At 42.2% G+C, this 19,325-nt stretch overlaps 1 protein-coding gene across 3 annotated transcripts; it reads right to left on the minus strand.

Annotated features, from left to right (window-relative positions):
- Positions 1-2,510: 2,510 nt before the first annotated feature.
- Positions 2,511-5,362, minus strand: LOC109893018 (uncharacterized). Of its 3 annotated transcripts, none has more exons than XM_020486199.2 (4): positions 5,264-5,362; positions 4,812-5,141; positions 4,316-4,488; positions 2,511-4,040 (listed from the first exon to the last, which is right to left on the minus strand). In XM_020486199.2, exons 1-4 carry the CDS (start codon positions 5,331-5,333, stop codon positions 3,879-3,881), a joined length of 735 nt encoding a protein of 244 aa, XP_020341788.1. In that variant the 5' UTR covers positions 5,334-5,362; the 3' UTR covers positions 2,511-3,878. The 3 variants fall into 3 exon arrangements, with proteins under 3 accessions (XP_020341788.1, XP_020341628.1, XP_020341708.1); XM_020486039.2 differs by having other exon boundaries at positions 4,806-5,141; XM_020486119.2 differs by having other exon boundaries at positions 4,806-5,138; positions 5,264-5,361.
- Positions 5,363-19,325: the final 13,963 nt, after the last annotated feature.

A 19,325-nucleotide genomic window follows, 5' to 3' on the forward strand; every position in this document is an offset into this window, starting at 1 on the left:
GTGTTCCTTTCTGCTCTGACAATGGCATGCCCATTCGTGCGAGATGTGGTGGATGAAGAAGCACTTGTGCTGAGGAGAGCCTTCAGGTGAGAAAGGGTCTTCAGGGACCGGTTGGACCCACTGGCCTTCCCTGATGACCATCTATATGAAAGATACAGGTTTTCTGCAGATGGCATCAGGTATCTATGCAGACTACTGGGTCCCAGGATTAAGCACCGCACTGCACGGAGCCATGCACTGAGTGTGGAGCAAATGGTTTATGTGGCCTTGTGCTTTTTTGCTAGTGGAGCCTTCTTGTACTCAGTGGGGGATGCAGAACAGCTGAACAAGGCCACAATTTGCCGCACAATAAGGAGTGTGTGTCTGGCTATCAAAGCATTAGCAGATGTCTTCATCTCCTTCCCTGGCCACAGAAGACTCTGTGACATCAAAGAGGAGTTCTATAGGATTGCAGGTAAGAGGATCTACAAATTACAGGACAACTGTTAACACATAGTAGGATACTCATTACTTTGTGTGACAGGTTTCCCCAATGTCATTGGTGCAGTGGACTGCACACACATAAGGATAAAAGCCCCCTCAGGTGCCCATGAGGCCGATTTTGTGAATAGGAAATCCTTTCACAGCATTAATGTTCAGGTGAACATAACTTTTTGATATTGTCCATTGACGAACACTCTGCATTGCCAGTGATGTGCATTGATTGGTGTAATATTCCTCATCTTATGATTTCAGATGGTCTGCAATGCTGACTGTGTGATCAGCAATGTTGTGGCAAAATGGCCTGGCTCAGTCCATGACTCCAGAATCTTTCGGGCCTCTGAAATCTATCAGTGCCTATCACAAGGTAAGCCACACAACCCCTATTTATAACCATCATGGCTGTGTCAAGAATATCACTGTGTTTATGAGGTAGTAATGATGAGATTTTGTGTTGACAGGTGAATTCTCTGGTGTGTTGCTGGGAGACAGGGGGTATGGCTGCCAGCCTTTTCTCCTGACACCTTTCACAGACCCCCAGGAAGCACAGCAGGCCTACAACCATGCCCATGCCAGGACCAGGGCCAGAGTTGAAATGACCTTTGGCCTCCTGAAGGCACGCTTTCACTGCCTTCACAAATTAAGGGTCAGCCCTGTTAGGGCATGTGATATTACTGTGGCTTGTGCTGTCCTCCACAATGTGGCCTGCCTGAGGAAGGAGAGGGCCCCCAGAGTGCCACCAGCCATGGACTGGGACAATCCGGCAATCTTCCCTGATGACGACAGTGGTCGGCTGCTGAGGGACCAATATGTGTTGAATTATTTTAGTTAGTATGTGTGCTTTCAATTTTGGTTAAATATGTCCTGCGGTGGCAGAGGAATTTGTTTTTTTTTGGGTTCGTTTTTTGACGAATTTGGCCTCTTATGATGATTGTGCGGTATACTGTGTGTAATACAAGGCTGCAGGGAGGCTACTGCATCCATTCATTTGTCTGTTCAGTTGATGTGTATGGATTTGTCCTGCATTTATTTTAGTGTGCAGACATGCAGGGTGTGTTATATACAGACCTTTGAATGTGTATGTATCATTTTGTATAATATGCTTGGATTCTGTGCTTTCCATCTTGTAGAGTCACTGACTTCAGTTTCGAAAGGAGCTGATGGTTTACCTGCTTTGTTTTGTCCTTATTCAATAAAGGAACATAATGTTACACATTGTGTTTTTATATTCATATGGAATGTGTATTTGTTTATATGACAGAGTACTAGGGCCACACTGAAGAAAAAGGATAAAGTCATAAATTTATGAGGCTGGTTCTTTCTGCAGAAAAGCTACATATTGTTTTTACAGTTTTGATACTTATGACAATGTGATACTTAATATTCTGGCACATCAGCATGTCTTTGTTTATGAAACCATACTGAAGTACAATTTCACGAAATGCCCCACATCTGTCATTTTAACAACTGTCCTCCTTTAAAACAACTGGTTACAATATTATGACTTGTGTTTTTTTTCCCCTCTGTGGCCCTAATATTCTATCATTTTATATATAGCCTTATAGTCTATGGGAAACTGTAAATTATCTAATGATAGCAACATCTAAAAATCATTTTTTATCCAAAATCATTGAAATTAATGATCACAAACGTTTAATAACAGTGGGTCTAGTTATATGTGATAACAATGTATAGTGAGCAGTGAAATAACTATTGGTTTCCATTTGTGGTGACTGCTGACTGACATTAGGGATGAGATTAAATAGATCCTGGAATTTAGCCTGGTCTGGAGCAGGCTAGCTCCACAGAATAAATCTCCATGGTAATTTATACCATAACATATCCTCCTGCCCCCTATCCATCTTTAGTGCAACCGGATTACGGATCAATTGAGCCAGGATCACCAAGATATCCTGGCTTAATCCCTCATCCTAGTTTTGTGCAACAGGCCCCTGGTTAACTAAATAGACCACCATATTACAGTAGAGTGAATCTAATTGGTTCAATATCAGCAGATACAAACACTCTGGTTTCCTGTCTGAATTTTTATTTGATTGATTTAACTAGAAAGCTTTCCAAACATACAATATACTGTAAGCAATATAGTTGAACATCACCAATGCATGCCAGATACACATACACAAATACAACATAAACATGACATACACAAGTGGAATATCACATGACTATCAATGATGTATCCATATTTTGATTAAAATCCTTTAAAAAAAAAATACAAAACACATTTACAGCTATTTAAAGTGAAAATAGCTGTTAGGAAGTTAAAAAATAAGTAAAAAACAGTGACTCGTAGTGTAAAACAAATACTACGTCACTTGGTAAAAATAGTTTTTCCAACCACAAGACGCACTCATTACTCCGTACCAGCATGAAAACAATGTACTCAGACCATTATGGTTTAACCTACTAGCTATCTCAACTAAAACCATAGATTAATCAAATGTAATTAAAAATCACTGATATCCTAATGTACCTGAAAGTTTAGGCAGCTAAAATATTTGTACCTATGATAAAATATAATAAAAATCTTAACAAACGGTTCTCATTTTAACATTGAAGCTCTTTTGAAAACTTGGACAGGACCAGCTTGATGAGTGGTCCAGTGACCTAAAAACACTAAAAAAACAGCAATATAAATCTTATTACCTGATCTATTGAAAAAAGTTATAGGGAGGCCTCCATCGCTATCAACTGTGCACCTTATGGACTAAAACAAGGATATTCAACTGGCGGCACCGGGCCAGATCCGAACCGTTCAGTAATTTAGACTGGCCCCCTGATCAATTCTGAACATTCACAAAAGATCGGCACCAAATTCCGACGTTCAGTGCCAAAATGAAAAGCACTATGGTTGCTGTCTGTTATTTATTGAGATGCTTAGTTGTCAGATCATTTTCAAATGACCAAATTACTTTAAAGAATCTTTCAATAGTTCAAATGATGAGCAAGAATTGAGCCGGTTTCTTTTCAATGAGGACCACATTGTTTGGTTGCACCTCAACTCACGTTGATCGAGCACTTTCCACTTCTTCCCTAACTACTTTTAGCAACATTTCATTAGAAGAAAAGTGCTTTACTGGTGTGTGTGGGACGCATGTGGAAAATGTCCGGCCCCCCTGCAATGAACTTTTTTTTTACATCTGGCCCCCATAAGAATATAGTTGAATAGAACTGGAATATAACACTGGATGTTCCGTCTTTTGTTGAAATATGAATACTATCCATATAGAGATTTTATTCACACACACAAGCATGGTATGACGCACACACATACACACAAACAATTTACCATGAAGACCAATAAGAAACACAGCAGAACAGGTTTGTCAATTCTGATGAAGTAAAGAAGCAATATTCAGAGAAAGCATTTGAAGAAGCTACACAGTGGTCCTACTTCCTCCTTTGGTAGACACAGAATAGGGGTACGATTCTACCTGCTGTGTGCCTGGTGGATAAATGTGATTCCGGGCCATGTCTTCATAGACCGAGTCAGGAAAGACCTGTGGTGTGTATCCTCTCCGGTTACAGCACCTCTTCACCTGTGAAACAGGAACGTTGCTTCATTCATATCTTCTGATGCGCTACAAGAAATCAACTAAATTGTCTAATTCAACCACTTTAATTATTCTTGGACGACATTGACTGGCATTGAAAGGACATTGTGTTTTGAGAGTTTAGAACAAAATGTAGATCTGCGTACTGGTAATATGCATTGAACCTGTTTATTAGGACAGGACAACTTGTTAAGAAAGGACAATGTTTTGACAGATATATGTCATTGACCCATCACCTGGGCAACCTTCAGCACACTCACCAGTGGAGCGACCCAGACGAGGAAGATGAAGGCACATATCAGGGTGGTCAAGATGATGGTGATGATGATGATGATGCTTTCCACGCCGGATGGGCACGGCTTCTCGTTGGCTGGGTGAAAGGTGGTCAGTGTTACTGCAGTAGCTGTGGGGCATGGCAGCTGGAGGGCATCGTCTATGGAAGACATCACCAGATGGGAAAATCTAATCGGTATGCTGCGGCACTCACACAAAATAACTATCGGAGACAGAATTGTACAAAAGAAAAGCCACTGAAGGACAATTTTTCTCAACTAGTATCGAGACCTGCAGGCTCTGGTTGTTTAAAATGAAACTAACACTTGAGAGTTGACTAAATTGGTCTGAAACACTGCAGGGACCGCTACCAGTTCATGAACCAAAGACTGAGAAACACCAGTCTGAATTCTAGATTACACAAATGTTTTCTACATGTGAAATTGACTGTTCATTCATGAGAAGAGTAAAACATACATCTACCATTCACCACGACCAGAGTGGAGCCTCTTCCTTGGTTGATGTAATTTTCATATGTGGCTTCATTGAATTTTGTGTAAACACACCAGTAGACACCTGTGTCCTCTGTGGTCAGGTTACTGATGGTGATGGTCAGTTGGTCCATAGGTCCCTCAGTCTTCACTCTGTCCCAGTAGCGTTTCCTGGGGGTCAGCTTGGAGTCACGCTGGTAGTAATACAGCACCTCCCTGTCTCTGTCCAGCCCAACATACAGGTACATTCCATCCTGGTCTTTTAGAGTGGTGGAGCACATCATGGTAACCTTCTCCCCTGTCTTCACCCAGAGAATGTCTTCTAAAGAAAAGACAGGGAAGAAAGTGAAACCATGGTTGTTAGATTCAAAGATACATATGTACCATACTGATGACTTAATACAGAATCAACCTTGATTGGTGGGAAGAAACAGCTTGCCTTACCTGCTGCTGTGGTCAATTCATTGAATGAGAAGTAGAACAACAGCAAACTCCTCAGCAGTGACATCACCATTGCCACAGCTGGCTGTGTACTGCTGTCTGTCTCTGTCTGACATCGACTTATAAAGAACAGGAAATGGATACATCTGACATCACAGTCCCTCACAGTCAACCACACCTTCATGTATTACTTCAGTGGTTTCCAACCTTTTGCGGTTACTGTACCACCAACTGAATTTTGCTCTGCCCGGAGTACCCCCGAAGTATCCCCTCGTGCAATTTACCAGTAAGCCTATGGTCTAATCATGAGTCTTAAGTTCCTGCTGTGGATAGGCCAAGTACCTCCATGGTTCTTTGTACCCCTGGTTAAGAACGACTGTATTACTGAACACTATACACAATCTCATTTAGATTTCTTTACTGAATCAAATTCTCTATATATGTTATTATAAATTCAATGGTTTATTGTGTTAGTGTGTTGGACATGAAATATGGTGAGTGGAGAGTTTAGATGGCTTGTATTGTTATAGAACCACAACAACATATCCAACTGTAAATGAACTTCACTGCATTCACATTACAACAGGCATGTTAGAAAAGCATATCAAAGTTACATCATGTTGTGTTCATGTTATTCACCTTCCAGATGTCGATTTTTCTCAATGTTAATCAAACTCAGCTCATATCTCTTCTCACGCTTTGCATCAGAATTTGAATGTGAGGAGAGAATTCCCTCTAGTGGACATGTTGCTTCTGTTCAGTGTCACATGTCTAACTTCTGTTCAATCAATCCAGGGTTGTATTCACAAAGGACCAAATGAAAGCCGATGTAGAGGGACCACCAGACCATGTCCAATAAGAAACTTTTGTTTTCGTTGTCCGCTGTGAATTGTTTTGCTACTTCCCTGTACTGTCACTGGGCTAAAAAAAAAAGTACAGTCTTTAGGTACTTTATCCACTTCTATAATACTTAATGATGGGGGGGAAAACAACAGACATTCTTTGTACAGAAATTACATAAATGTTTCTTGTTATGCGTTTCCTGCTTTTGGTTGCTTGAGTTAAACTTATTAAAACAGTTGAAATCTTAGAACATGAAAGAAGGCAGAATATTCTCTCCAAAAAATATGATTTTACTCTGTTTGAAGATTGTAATAATAAAATACAACAATTGAAATCCTTCCTTTCATTCCTTGAATATGCTATTATATCCACATATTCTACAGATATTTACTATCCAGACACTGTGCATAATGTCTATACATCACATACAGTACCAGTCAAAAGTTTGGACACACCGACTCATTGTAGGGTTTATATTTATTTGGACTATTTTCTACATTGTACAATAATAGTGAAGACATCAAAACTACGAAATAACACATATGCAATGATGTAGTAACCAAAAAGTGCTGATTCTTCAAAGTAGCCACCCTTTGCCTTGATGACAGCTTTGCACACTCTTGGCATTCTCTCAACCAGCTTCGGGGCCACAGTGTAGGACGTGGAAAGCTTTAAGTTCCACGGCGTACACATCACTGACAAAACTGAAATGAATGAAACGCACTAAAAAACACTGTGGCATCAGCATGTGTTATATTCAGATTCTCTGATCCACTTGATCCCAGGAGCCCGTCCTGTACATTGGGAACGAGTGGGAAGCACAGATGGGGTCTGAAATGGGCCAGTGATAAGCCAGTGAGGCAGAGGTATGCTGTGAAACACACAAACACACACACACCACTATGTGTATTAATAGAGCACAGCCTAGAGAGGGCCAGCACATCACAGCCATAGAGAGCAGGAAGGAGAAGGACAAAGGGATGAAGCATAATGGGACAGACAGAGGCCTTAATGGCTAGAGAAGTCCAGGAGGCTCTCCTCTAGATGGAGAACACTCAGTCTACATACACACACTGGTCAGAGGGGAGAGAAGAAAAATGTAAAAAGAGACAGAAAGATCAAATAAATAAAATGAGAGAGTCTCACTAAAAAGGGGAGAAAGGGAATAGAGGTGACTGACCTGTACTGCTCCCTGTGTTAAAGTATAGGCTCTAATGACAGTGCGGCTTTGTTGGGTTGTGTATCAGAGGACGCATGACTTTCAACCTTCGTCTCTCCCGAGCCCGTACGGGAGTTGTAGTGATGAGACAATATAGTAGCTACTAAACAATTGGATACCACGAAATTGGGGAGAAAAAGGGGTAAAATAAAAATGGCATGCTGCCTCAAAACTAGAGACATCTGTGGCATTATTTTGTGACAAAACTGCACGTTAGTGGCCTTTTATTGTCTCCAGCACAAGGTGCACCTGTGTAATGATCATGCTGTTTAATCAGCTTCTTTATATGCCACACCTGTCAGGTGGATGGATTATCTTGGCAAAGGAGAAATGTTCACTAACAGGGATGTTAACAAATTTGTACACAACATTTGAGATAAATAAGCTTTTTGAGGGTATGGAACAATTCTGGGATATTTTATGAAACATGGGACCAAAGCTTTACATGTTGCGTTTATATTTTTGTTCAGTAAAGTTGTAGCAATAATGAAACTAATTCAGTGAGGGCATAGACCTAAAAATGTTGGCCTTTGTTTTGCTTAAATGCATTTCCCCCCCAAATACAATGTGTTATCATTTCTTTAGGCCACTGACAAAAAGCTCTAACCTTTTTATCATCGCACATGAAAAATGAGAATTTGATATGGATGAGATTAGTCACTCGCTTAATATTTTATACTTATAGCTTAAGTTTCACATTTCACTTGAAATAGGCAGGTGAGCTCCTATTGTCTGGGCCTTATCTATATCCACACTAGCTCTCAAGAACCAAAGGGGGCTTATAGCCTTTTGGGTTGTCAGCTGAAGGTACGGACCACAGTTTGCTCTATGTGAACTACATCCCAACACTCTGTTTTAACGTTTAGAAACGTTCATAATCCTAGCTCGTAATACGGTTTTGGAAACGTTTGGAACTGAACTTTTGTACCAGTGAGTAAGAATATAAGATACTCTTACTGTAAGCAGTTTAGAAAGTTGCACCCAGCTGAAACAGCCTTCAGCCATGGAATGACACATCCTCTCACCCTGCACTCACATTTCCATTGGACCCTTCCATTCCACATTTCCATTGGACCCTTCCATTCTACATTTCCATTGGACCCTTCCATTCCACATTTCCATTGGACCCTTCCATTCCACATTTCCATTGGACCCTTCCATTCCACATTTCCATTGGACCCTTCCATTCCACATTTCCATTGGACCCTTCCATTCCACATTTCCATTGGACCCTTCCATTCCACATTTCCATTGGACCCTTCCATTCCACATTTCCGGTTAGAAGCAGGTGTTAATCAAAACACAGCTGGCTGCAACTTTGCTATACTGTGTCATGTATACAGTAAGTGTATCTTTTGTGTTTGAAAAATGTTGTCATTCATATTAAAGTTAAGTTACAAATGTTTCCAAACCTGTTTCGAATGCGAGGTGTATTTGCGATTAGATAGAGGATTTGGGCAGTGTCTAAGAGTCGGGGCATTTCCCTGACAAGGCTAAAGGGGATGTCCAATGACCCAAATGTAGTGCAATTGAATTGGAGTCATGATAATGGCTAAATCCACACTAGCTTTATAGGTTAAGACATGGTTTGGGCTCTTCTTGTGAAGCCTAAAATAAACTTACCTTGATGAAATACAGTACTTATTCATTTAATATGGTTAGTTCCAACTCTGACCTTTTAAAACAACAACATTTTGATCCAGGCTGCCCATACTTGGTCTGCAGAGGAGGCTGGTGGGCGGAGTTTTAGAAGGACAGGCTCATTTTAGTGGCTGGAATGGAGTTTATGGAACAGAGTCAAATGTGGTTTCCATATGTTTGTGTTTGATACCATTCCACTTATTCCATTCCAAGCATTACAGTTAGCCCGTCCTCCTATAGCTCCTCCCACAAGCCTCCTCTGGTAGTCCTTTTTTTTATATGAATGATATTGACCTTTTGACCTGATTGTCCAAAACAAAATGCCATACAGGCCTCAAGCAGCCAATCAGATTTGATTAGGCTGCTGGTTTGATTAAACAGCTGCGGAATGTTTAAAACAAAAGGCTGTGACAAAATATCCACTGGGCACAGACGTCTATTCAACTTTGGTTCAACGTCATTTCATTGAAATAAGTAGAACAACGTTGATTCAACCAGTGTGTGCCCAGTGTGTAGTCTTCTGTTAGCAATTTGTCAGTTGATGACAATTGATGACGAGGCATGCATCCATTTGTTAATTCAAGCAATGTCAGAGCGGGGGAATGCGACCATTGGGCTTGTTCGACATTGTTGGCGACTGCCGAAGGACTGATCAACAAATCACCTTGCATCTTAAATAATTACTCATCAATATTTGCAGATCAGTCAGTCAGTCACCATTTACCCACAATGCCTCATGGATTTGATGCTCTCGGACGTAGCAAATGGCATCTCCTCATACCCCGTATAGGCCTACATTATCATGGTTTTGCTGCCCTCTAGTGAACATACATTTATCAACTACAGTTTCTGGTACTGTCTGCAAAATGACAGTCACATCTTTTCTGGTTTACAAGGGAGAGGCCACAGCAGAGCATCTATCGCTGTAAACTTTAAACACATCTTATACCTGTGTGATGAGGCAGCCTTAGCCTGGCCTCATCACCATTTTAAAAGGCATTTTATGAAGTTAATATTATCTAAAATGCTTGAAAGTATATACATGTGTGGTTTGGATAAAGTGAACTAGTCCATTGCCATGCATAGCTAGCTGCCGTTTTAGGTGTGCCTGACCACAATTGTTTGCCACCAAGTTGATTGCTCAGGTTGAAGCCAGGTGTTGTGAGCTATGTAATTAGCAAGCATCTCACATGCTTTCAGTCTCTGATGAGTAGTTCTAATCATGTTCTACTTGATGCAGCTCTATGTCTTTTAAACTAAAGTCTACATGAGTAATTATGGTAATTCAAACAAATGAATGTAATTAAGTGAATTTGTGTTTCATAGTATTGCCTTGCCGATCCTGTGGGGAATCCCAGGGCTGAGTTTGGGACCCCCCCTTGACTAGATCACGTGTCAAACTCATTCTACAGAAGGCTGAGTATCTGTGGGTTTTCGCTCCTCTCTTTACTTGATGAATTAAGTTCACTAATTAGTAAATAACTTCCCTCACCTGGTACTCTAGGTTTAAACTGAAAGTTTTAATAAACCTGCAGACACTAGGCCTTCCATGGAATGATTTAGGTATAGTCTTAGCTGTAATAGGAACCCTGTTGAGGGGATGACCTTTAGTCTCGCTGCCATTCTTGTGCATTTTTTGTATCCTGAATGTTACTGCTACGGACAACTGTTTTTCAAGTCAAGCCATGTATCCTGAAATCTGCAATAAATTCAACTATTGCTTTTCTGCAACCACAGGTCCATTCCCACCTATCACCTCCCTTGGTTACTCTGGACCTGCTATTCTACAACCTGTCATTTTCTAGCTGCTTTCTCTATTTGCTGGCTCTTTGTCAGTAAGGCAAACTACAATCTATCCAAAACATCTTAGGTGTTTCACTCAGCTGCATGTGTTTTCAGGGTTGAGAGAGAGACTTGCTCTAGGTTAATATGTAGATTTGATGTCTTTCTAGTTATGAATAGATGAGTTCATTAGTACTGTGTTTTTGTGCAGGTGTACTGTATATTCAGAGGAATGGGACATATTTGTATAGTTTTTCTTCCATGCCTTGAAAGTGGAAAGGAAATGGGAGCACAAACTCTCTCTCTTTCCTGTCCTCTTACCGGATGGAACACCTGATCCAAGTATCTCCTCCTACCTTACCCAGTGCATTCTAAATAGCAAACCTGCCTTTTAAGTTTCTCACCTCCTTATTTACATATAGGTTGAAGTTAATGGGTATCTTCAACCTAGAATAAGAAAAGATGTACAGGCCATATTTGCAAGACAACACAATTAACAGGAAAACAACAGCTAAGAATAGAGACGTAAAGTCTCACAAACAACAGGGCTGCTTCACCACACTTTTCACACAGTTGATATAAACATACTTTGACTGTATTAACACATACGTCAGGGGTAGGCAAATAGACTCAGCTGCAGGGCGATGTTTGTCGGAGATAATGTCAGTGGGGCCAGAAAATAATTATAATAAGTTGTACATTGCAAAATGTAGGCCTCAGTTTAATCTTGATTTCACCAAAGATGTTTACAAGCTTGAGTGATGCAGCTCAACTTGAATGCAAATATATATACACAAACACACACATACATATATATATATATACTGCTCAAAAAAATAAATGGAATACTTAAACAACACAATGTAACTCCAAGTCAATCACACTTCTGTGAAATCAAACTGTCCACTTAGGAAGCAACACTGATTGACAATAAATTTCACATGCTGTTGTGCAAATGGAATAGACAACAGGTGGAAATTATAGGCAATTAGCAAGACACCCCCAATAAAGGAGTGGTTCTGCAGGTGGCAACCACAGACCACTTCTCAGTTCCTATGCTTCCTGGCTGATGTTTTGGTCACTTTTGAATGCTGGCGGTGCTTTCACTCTAGTGGTAGCATGAGACGGAGTCTACAACCCACACAAGTGGCTCAGGTAGTGCAGCTCATCCAGTATGGCACATCAATGCGAGCTGTGGCAAGAAGGTTTGCTGTGTCTGTCAGCGTAGTGTCCAGAGCATGGAGGCGCTACCAGGAGACAGGCCAGTACATCAGGAGATGTGGAGGAGGCCGTAGGAGGGCAACAACCCAGCAGCAGGACCGCTACCTCCGCCTTTGTGCAAGGAGGAGCAGTAGGATCACTGCCAGAGCCATGCAAAATTACCTCCAGCAGGCTACAAATGTGCATGTGTCTGCTCAAACGGTCAGAAACAGACTCTATGAGGGTGGTATGAGGGCCCGACATCCACAGGTGGAGGTTGTGCTTTACAGCCCAACACCATGCAGGACATTTGGCGTTTGGCACAAAATGAGCAGCAACCAGATTTTGTATTACCTGTCCGTATGTTGCTGCGGTGCTCACTGATCTGTGTCTAAAGGTTTTCCCTAGGCAAGACAGACCACGAGGACATTTCAACATGTAAATAACATTGGTGGACATGCAGGTAATCAGGCCTTTGCACTCAAATCTTTGTCCTGTGCGGTTGATGGGTAAGTGAGTTGCATTTGTATGTACATTGAGCACATTGGCCACATTTGTAATTACCCTCCGGAACCTTGTCCAAGAAAGTTCCCCTTTTCTCTGGTGGGTAATCAGATTTAACCACAATGTCTCATGTTTGGGGGTCTTTTAAAGTCCTTATGTGGGGGATATTTAAAAATGGGTTTCAATTGTGGGTCACTATCAATAATGTACCAGTGCTTCCTGAGAATGTTCTTAAATGCCGTCCCCAATGGTGAGTATTGGGTGATGCATGAGGGGACATGTTCTGCTTTTTCTTCAACTTTTGGTTGAAGGCTTTCCAACTGTGTTAGTCCTTCAAAACGATCATTGGCATGTTTTACACAATTGTCTTTGTGCCCCCTTTACCTTTGAGGTAAATAGTTCTATCTACTATTATAAATATACACCTACCATTCACTACTACCAGAGTGGAGCTTCTTCCTTGGTTGATATAATTTTCATTGACTTTTGCGTAAACACACCAGCAGATACCTGTAATGGTCAGTTGGTCCCTCAGTCTTCACTCTGTCCCAGTAGCGTTTCCTGGGGGTCAGCTTGGAGTCACACTGGTAGTAATACAACACCTCCCTGTCTCTTTCCAGCCCAACATACAGGTACATTCCATCCTGGTCTTTTAGAGTGGTGGAGCACTTCATGGTAACCTGCTCCGCTGTCTTCACCAGGAGAATGGTTTCTATTGAAAATAGGTGGAAGAAACAGAAACCATGATTTGGTGCAATATAACACATAGACTTCTTACTAAAAACAACACTTCATAGTTTAACTTTAATTCCTGCACCCGTTTCCCCCCCAGAAAGGTTTAAATACCTTCTAAAAGCAAGGACTATTATATATTTTTACTTTGGTTGGGAAGTAATATGTGACTGGCACTTTTAATTGAGCTAATCACTTTCCGAAAAAGATGTTCAACTAAATTGATACTTCATGGTTCAAATACATTGTAATATATTTTTAAAAGTGTTACAGTATTTAATTGTTGTTGTTGCAGAATAGTCATCATGGCCTAGGTGTTGTTGCCTACTATCACCACCTGGGGTCAGCCAGGATCCATTTGCAGAGGGAGTTGTTCAGTCCAAGGGTCCCAAACTTGTAGTCTGTAGATCTGTTGGGGCGGTATGAAAACTGGAGTGGGTCTAGGGCACGGTTCCCCAACTGGTGGTCCGCGGGATGATTTTGGCATGCGGGTGGTTTTATTTGGCCCCCTATGTTTTGAGAATTGAAAATAAAATAAATGCAGTATATATACACAGTGCATTCGGAAAGTATTCAGACCCCATGACTTTTTCCACATTTTATTACATTACAGCCTTATTCTAAACTAAAAACATTTCTCATAAGAAACTAGCTCCCTGGTACACAGAAAATACCCGAGCTCTGAAGCAAGCTTCCAGAAAATAGGAACGGAAATGGCGCCACACCAAACTGGAAGTCTTCCGACTAGCTTGGAAAGACAGTACTGTGTAGTACCGAAGAGCCCTTACTGCTGCTCGATCATCCTATTTTTCTAACTTAATTGAGGAAAATAAGAACAATCCGAAATTCCTTTTTGATACTGTCGCAAAGCTAACTAAAAAGCAGCATTCCCCAAGACAGGATGACTTTCACTTTAGCAGTGATAAATTCATGAACAACTTTGAGGAAAAGATTATGATTATTAGAAAGCAAATTACGGACTCCTCTTTAAATCTGCGTATTCCTTCAAAGCTCAGTTGTCCTGAGTCTGCACAACTCTCCCAGGACCTAGGATCAAGAGAGACGCTCAAGTGTTTTAGTACTATATCTCTTGACTCAATGATGAAAATAATCATGGCCTCTAAACCTTCAAGCTGCATACTGGACCCTATTCCAACTAAACTACTGAAAGAGCTGCTTCCTGTGCTTGGCCCTCCTATGTTGAACATAATAAACAGCTCTCTATCCACCGGATGTGTACCAAACTCACTAAAAGTGGCAGTAATAAAGCCTCTCTTGAAAAAGCCAAACCTTGATCCAGAAAATATAAAAACTATCGGCCTATATCGAATCTTCCACAAGACGCAGGCCTCCTAATTGTCCCTAGAATTTCTAAGCAAACAGCTGGAGGCAGGGCTTTCTCCTATAGAGCTCAATTTTTATGGAACGGTCTGCCTACCCATGTCAGAGACGCAAACTCGGTCTCAACCTTTAAGTCTTTACTGAAGACTCATCTCTTCAGTGGGTCATATGATTGAGTGTAGTCTGGCCCAGGAGTGGGAAGGTGAACGGAAAGGCTCTGGAGCAACGAACCGCCCTTGCTGTCTCTGCCTGACCGGTTCCCCTCTTTCCACTGGGATTCTCTGCCTCTAACCCTATTACAGGGGCTGAGTCACTGGCTTACTGGGGCTCTCTCATGCCGTCCCTGGAAGGGGTGCGTCACCTGAGTGGGTTGATTCACTGATGTGGTCATCCTGTCTAGGTTGGCGCCCCCCCTTGGGTTGTGCCATGGCGGAGATCTTTGTGGGCTATACTCGGCCCTGTCTCAGGATGGTAAGTTGGTGGTTGAAGATATCCCTCTAGTGGTGTGGGGGCTGTGCTTTGGCAAAGTGGGTGGGGTTATATCCTTCCTGTTTGGCCCTGTCCGGGGGTGTCCTCGGATGGGTCCACAGTGTCTCCTGACCCCTCCTGTCTCAGCCTCCAGTATTTATGCTGCAGTAGTTTGTGTCGGGGGCTAGGGTCAGTTTGTTATATCTGGAGTACTTCTCCTGTCCTATTCGGTGTCCTGTGTGAATCTAAGTGTGCGTTCTTTAATTCTCTCCTTCTCTCTTTCTTTCTCTCTCTCGGAGGACCTGAGCCCTAGGATCATGCCCCAGGATTACCTGACATGATGACTCCTTGCTGTCCCCAGTCCACCTGGCCGTGCTGCTGCTCCAGTTTCAACTGTTCTGCCTTCTTATTATTCGAAAATGCTGGTAATTTATGAACATTTGAACATCTTGGCCATGTTCTGTTATAATCTCCACCCGGCACAGCCAGAAGAGGACTGGCTACCCCTCATAGCCTGGTTCCTCTCTAGGTTTCTTCCTAGGTTTTGGCCTTTCTAGGGAGTTTTTCCTAGCCACCGTGCTTCTACACCTGCATTGCTTGCTGTTTGGGGTTTTAGGCTGGGTTTCTGTACAGCACTTTGAGATATCAGCTGATGTACGAAGGGCTATATAAATACATTTGATTTGATTTGATTCTAACAGATTACACTTTTTACCCCCTCATCAATCTACACACAATACACCATAACGACAAAACAAAAACAGGTTTTTAAACATTTATATATATAAAACTAACTGAAATATTGCATTTACATAAGTATTTAGATCCTTCACTCAGTACTTTGTTGAAGCACCTTTGGCAGCGATTACAGCCTGGAGTTTTCTTGGGTATGACACTACAAGCTTGGATAGGGAGTGTCACTGCGCAGCTATTTTCAGGTCTCTCCAGAGATGTTCGATCGGGTTCAAGTACTGGCTCTGGTTGGGCCACTCAAGGACATTCCGAGACTTGTCCCAAAGCCACTCCTACACTGCCAGCTGGGCTGTGCATGCTCTGAGTACTCACCCTGGAATACTTCCGGCATTGCGAGTGTTGACCAGATTTTAAAAACCTTACATTGGCCTCAGAGAGCAAGAACACCCAGCAGGGGCCCTTGTGAATGGCTCAGTGTTGTTTTTAGTAGAAAAGTGCATAAGATGCATTGGATTTGTCTGGTAGAGAGGCTTACAGTGGGGCAAAAAAAGTATTTAGTCAGCCACCAATTGTGCACGTTCTCCCACTTAAAAATATGGTTTTCACTCAATCTCACGATACATGGCCCCATTTATTTTTTCCTTTACACGGATCAGTCGTCCTGGTCCCTTTGCAGAAAAACAGCCCCAAAGCATGATGTTTCCACCCCCATGCTTCACAGTAGGTATGATGTTCTTTGGATGCAACTCAGCATTCTTAGTCCTCCAAACACGACGAGTTGAGTTTTTACCAAAAAGTTATATTTTGGTTTCATCTGACCATATGACATTCTCCCAATCTTCTTATGGATCATCCAAATTCTCTCTAGCAAACTTCAGACGGGCCTGGACATGTACTGGCTTAAGCCAGGGGCGACAGCGTAGCCTAGTGGTTAGAGCGTTGGACTAGTAACCGGAAGGTTGCAAGTTCAAATCCCCGATTTGCTGAGTAGAGTGATGGAGGCTATTTTGTTAATGACATCACCAAAGTCAAGGATTGGTAGGATAGTCAGTTTTACTAGGGTATGTTTGGCAGCATGAGTGAAGGATGCCTTGTTGCGAAAGAGAAAGCCGGTTCTAGATTTCATTTTGGATTGGAGATGCTTAATGTGAGTCTGGAAGGAGAGTTTACAGTCTAGCCAGACACCTAGGTATTTGTAGTTGTCCACATATTCTAAGTAAGAACCAGAGTAGTGATGATGGACAGGTGTGGACAGGGATCTGTTGAAGAGCATGCATTTAAGAGCAGTTGGAGGCCACGGAAGGAGAGTTGTATGGCATTGATGCCCGTCTGGAGGTTTGTTAACAGTGTCCAAAGAAGGACCAGGAGTATACAGAATGGTGTCGTCTGCATAGAGGTGTATAAGAGAATCACCAGCAGCAAGAGCAACATCATTCATGTATACAGAGAAAAGAGTCAGCCTGAGGATTGAACCCTGTGGCACCCCCATAGAGACTGCCAGAGGTCCGGACAACAGGCCCTCCGATTTGACACACTGAAGTCTGTCAGAGAAGTAGTTGGTGAACCAGGCGAGGCAATCAATTGAGAAACTAAGGCTGTTGAGTCTGCCGATAAGAGTCCAATGAATACAGCTGCACAGTATTGTGTCTTATCGATGGGGGTTATGATATCATTTAGGACCTTGAGCGTGACCAGCTCGGAAACCTGATTGCATTGTGGAGAAGGTACGGTGGGATTCGAAATGGTCGGTGATCTGTTTGTTAACTTGTCTTGCGAAGACCTTAGAAAGACACGGTAGGATAGATATAGGTCTGTAGCAGTTTGGGTCTAGAGAGTCTCCCCCTTTGAAGAGGGGGATGACCGCTGCAAAATTCCAATCTTTGGGGATCTCAGACGATACGAAAGAGGTTGAACAAGCTAGTAATAGGGGTTGCAACAATTTTGGAGGATTCTTTTAGGAAGAGAGGCTCCAGATTGTCTAGCCCTGCTGATTTGTAGGGGTTCAGATTTTGCAGCTCTTTCAATCAATTCGCATATGGTGTCCAGGGCACTGCTGTGGGCAGAAGGTGGTTTATAGCAAGCGGCAACGGTGAGAGACTTGTTTCCGGAGAGGCGGATTTTTAAAAGTATACGCTCAAATTGTTTGGGCACAGACCTGGATAGTAAGACAGAATTCATACTCCCCGGTGTCTGCCATCTTGGTATTTGTCAACAACATGAAGACATTCATATTCTTGTTTTTCCAGGATGGCTCAGCCATTCGAGCACTGTCATTCTAAAACAAAGTCATTCTGGCTCATGCTGTGCTGTTCAATCACAATGCAGGATATTCAGCCACTCTTGGAGGACAATGGAAATTGAATAGAACTGCATTCCAATGCATTTCAACATGTGGCCATCATAACACCCTGGTGAAGACTATACACTGAGTATACAAAACATTAACACCTGCTCTTTCCATTACATAAACTGACAAGGTGAATCCAGGTGAAAGCTATGATCCCTTAATGATGTCACTTGTTAAATCCACTTACATCTGTGTAGATGAAGGGGAGGAGACAGGTTAAATAAGGAGTTTTAGGCCTTGAGACAATTGAGACATGGATTTTGTATGTGTGCCATTTAGAAGGTGAATGGGCAAGAAAAAATATTTAAGTGCCTTTGAATGGGGTAGGTGACATGCGGACCGGTTTCTGTCAAGAAATGCAATGCTGCCGAGTTTCACGCTAAACTGTTTCCTGTGAGTATCAAAAAATGGTCCAGCCAACTGTGGGTCAGCTAGGTGTTACGCTGGTAAAAATATCGCACCTCTACGCCCCTGTCCAGCCCAACAGAGCATTGGCGGCAGGTAGGAGGAGCTATAGGAGGACGGGCTCATTGTAATGGCTGGAAACAATAAATGGAACGGAGTCAAACAAGTAGTTTCTATATGTTTGATACCGTACCATGGATTCCAGCTATTACAATGAGCACTTCCTCCTATAGCTCCTCCCACCAGCCTCTGACATACAGGTATATTCCTTCTTGTTCTTTTAAAAAAGTGGAGCACTTCATGGTAAACTTCTCCCCCGTCTTCACCCAGAGAATGGCTTCTAAAGAAAAGACTGGGAAGAAAGAGGAACCATGGTTGTTAGAGTAAAAGAGGATACATGTCCCATACTGATGATTTAATACAGAGTCAACCTTGATTGGTGGATTTGGATTCTGAGAATATTAAGTATACTTATTCATGTCACTGAGGGAGAGGGGAATGTATAATGTTCACATTCTGTCTGGATATGTTATCGTTAGCCATCAGGGATCCTATGGGAGGAGAAAAGACACGGTCTGGTTCGAGTCACCATGACCGCCGTGATTGGGGAGGAGTGAGCACTTTGGGGCAGAGGTCAGGTTAGATGAAGTGAGGAAGAACAGATATCACTAAGGTTCTGTCTAGCAACAGAGATGCATTGGCTGTTCAGATGTGTAGGAGGAGACTCAGCATAGGAGAAAGGGTTAAATATCAGAGCTTGTGTGAATAGGTCTTGTCTGTCCAGCTGTTCGATCCTTTGGGGTGAAGATACTTGGTTTAAGCTTTCATAGTGTCCGTCGAGTTCTTACTCTGATATATAGAACCTAAACGTGGGAAGAAACAGCTTGCCT

Source organism: Oncorhynchus kisutch, linkage group LG1 (genome assembly GCF_002021735.2).
Source record: "Oncorhynchus kisutch isolate 150728-3 linkage group LG1, Okis_V2, whole genome shotgun sequence".
Classification (NCBI taxonomy): domain Eukaryota; kingdom Metazoa; phylum Chordata; class Actinopteri; order Salmoniformes; family Salmonidae; genus Oncorhynchus; species Oncorhynchus kisutch.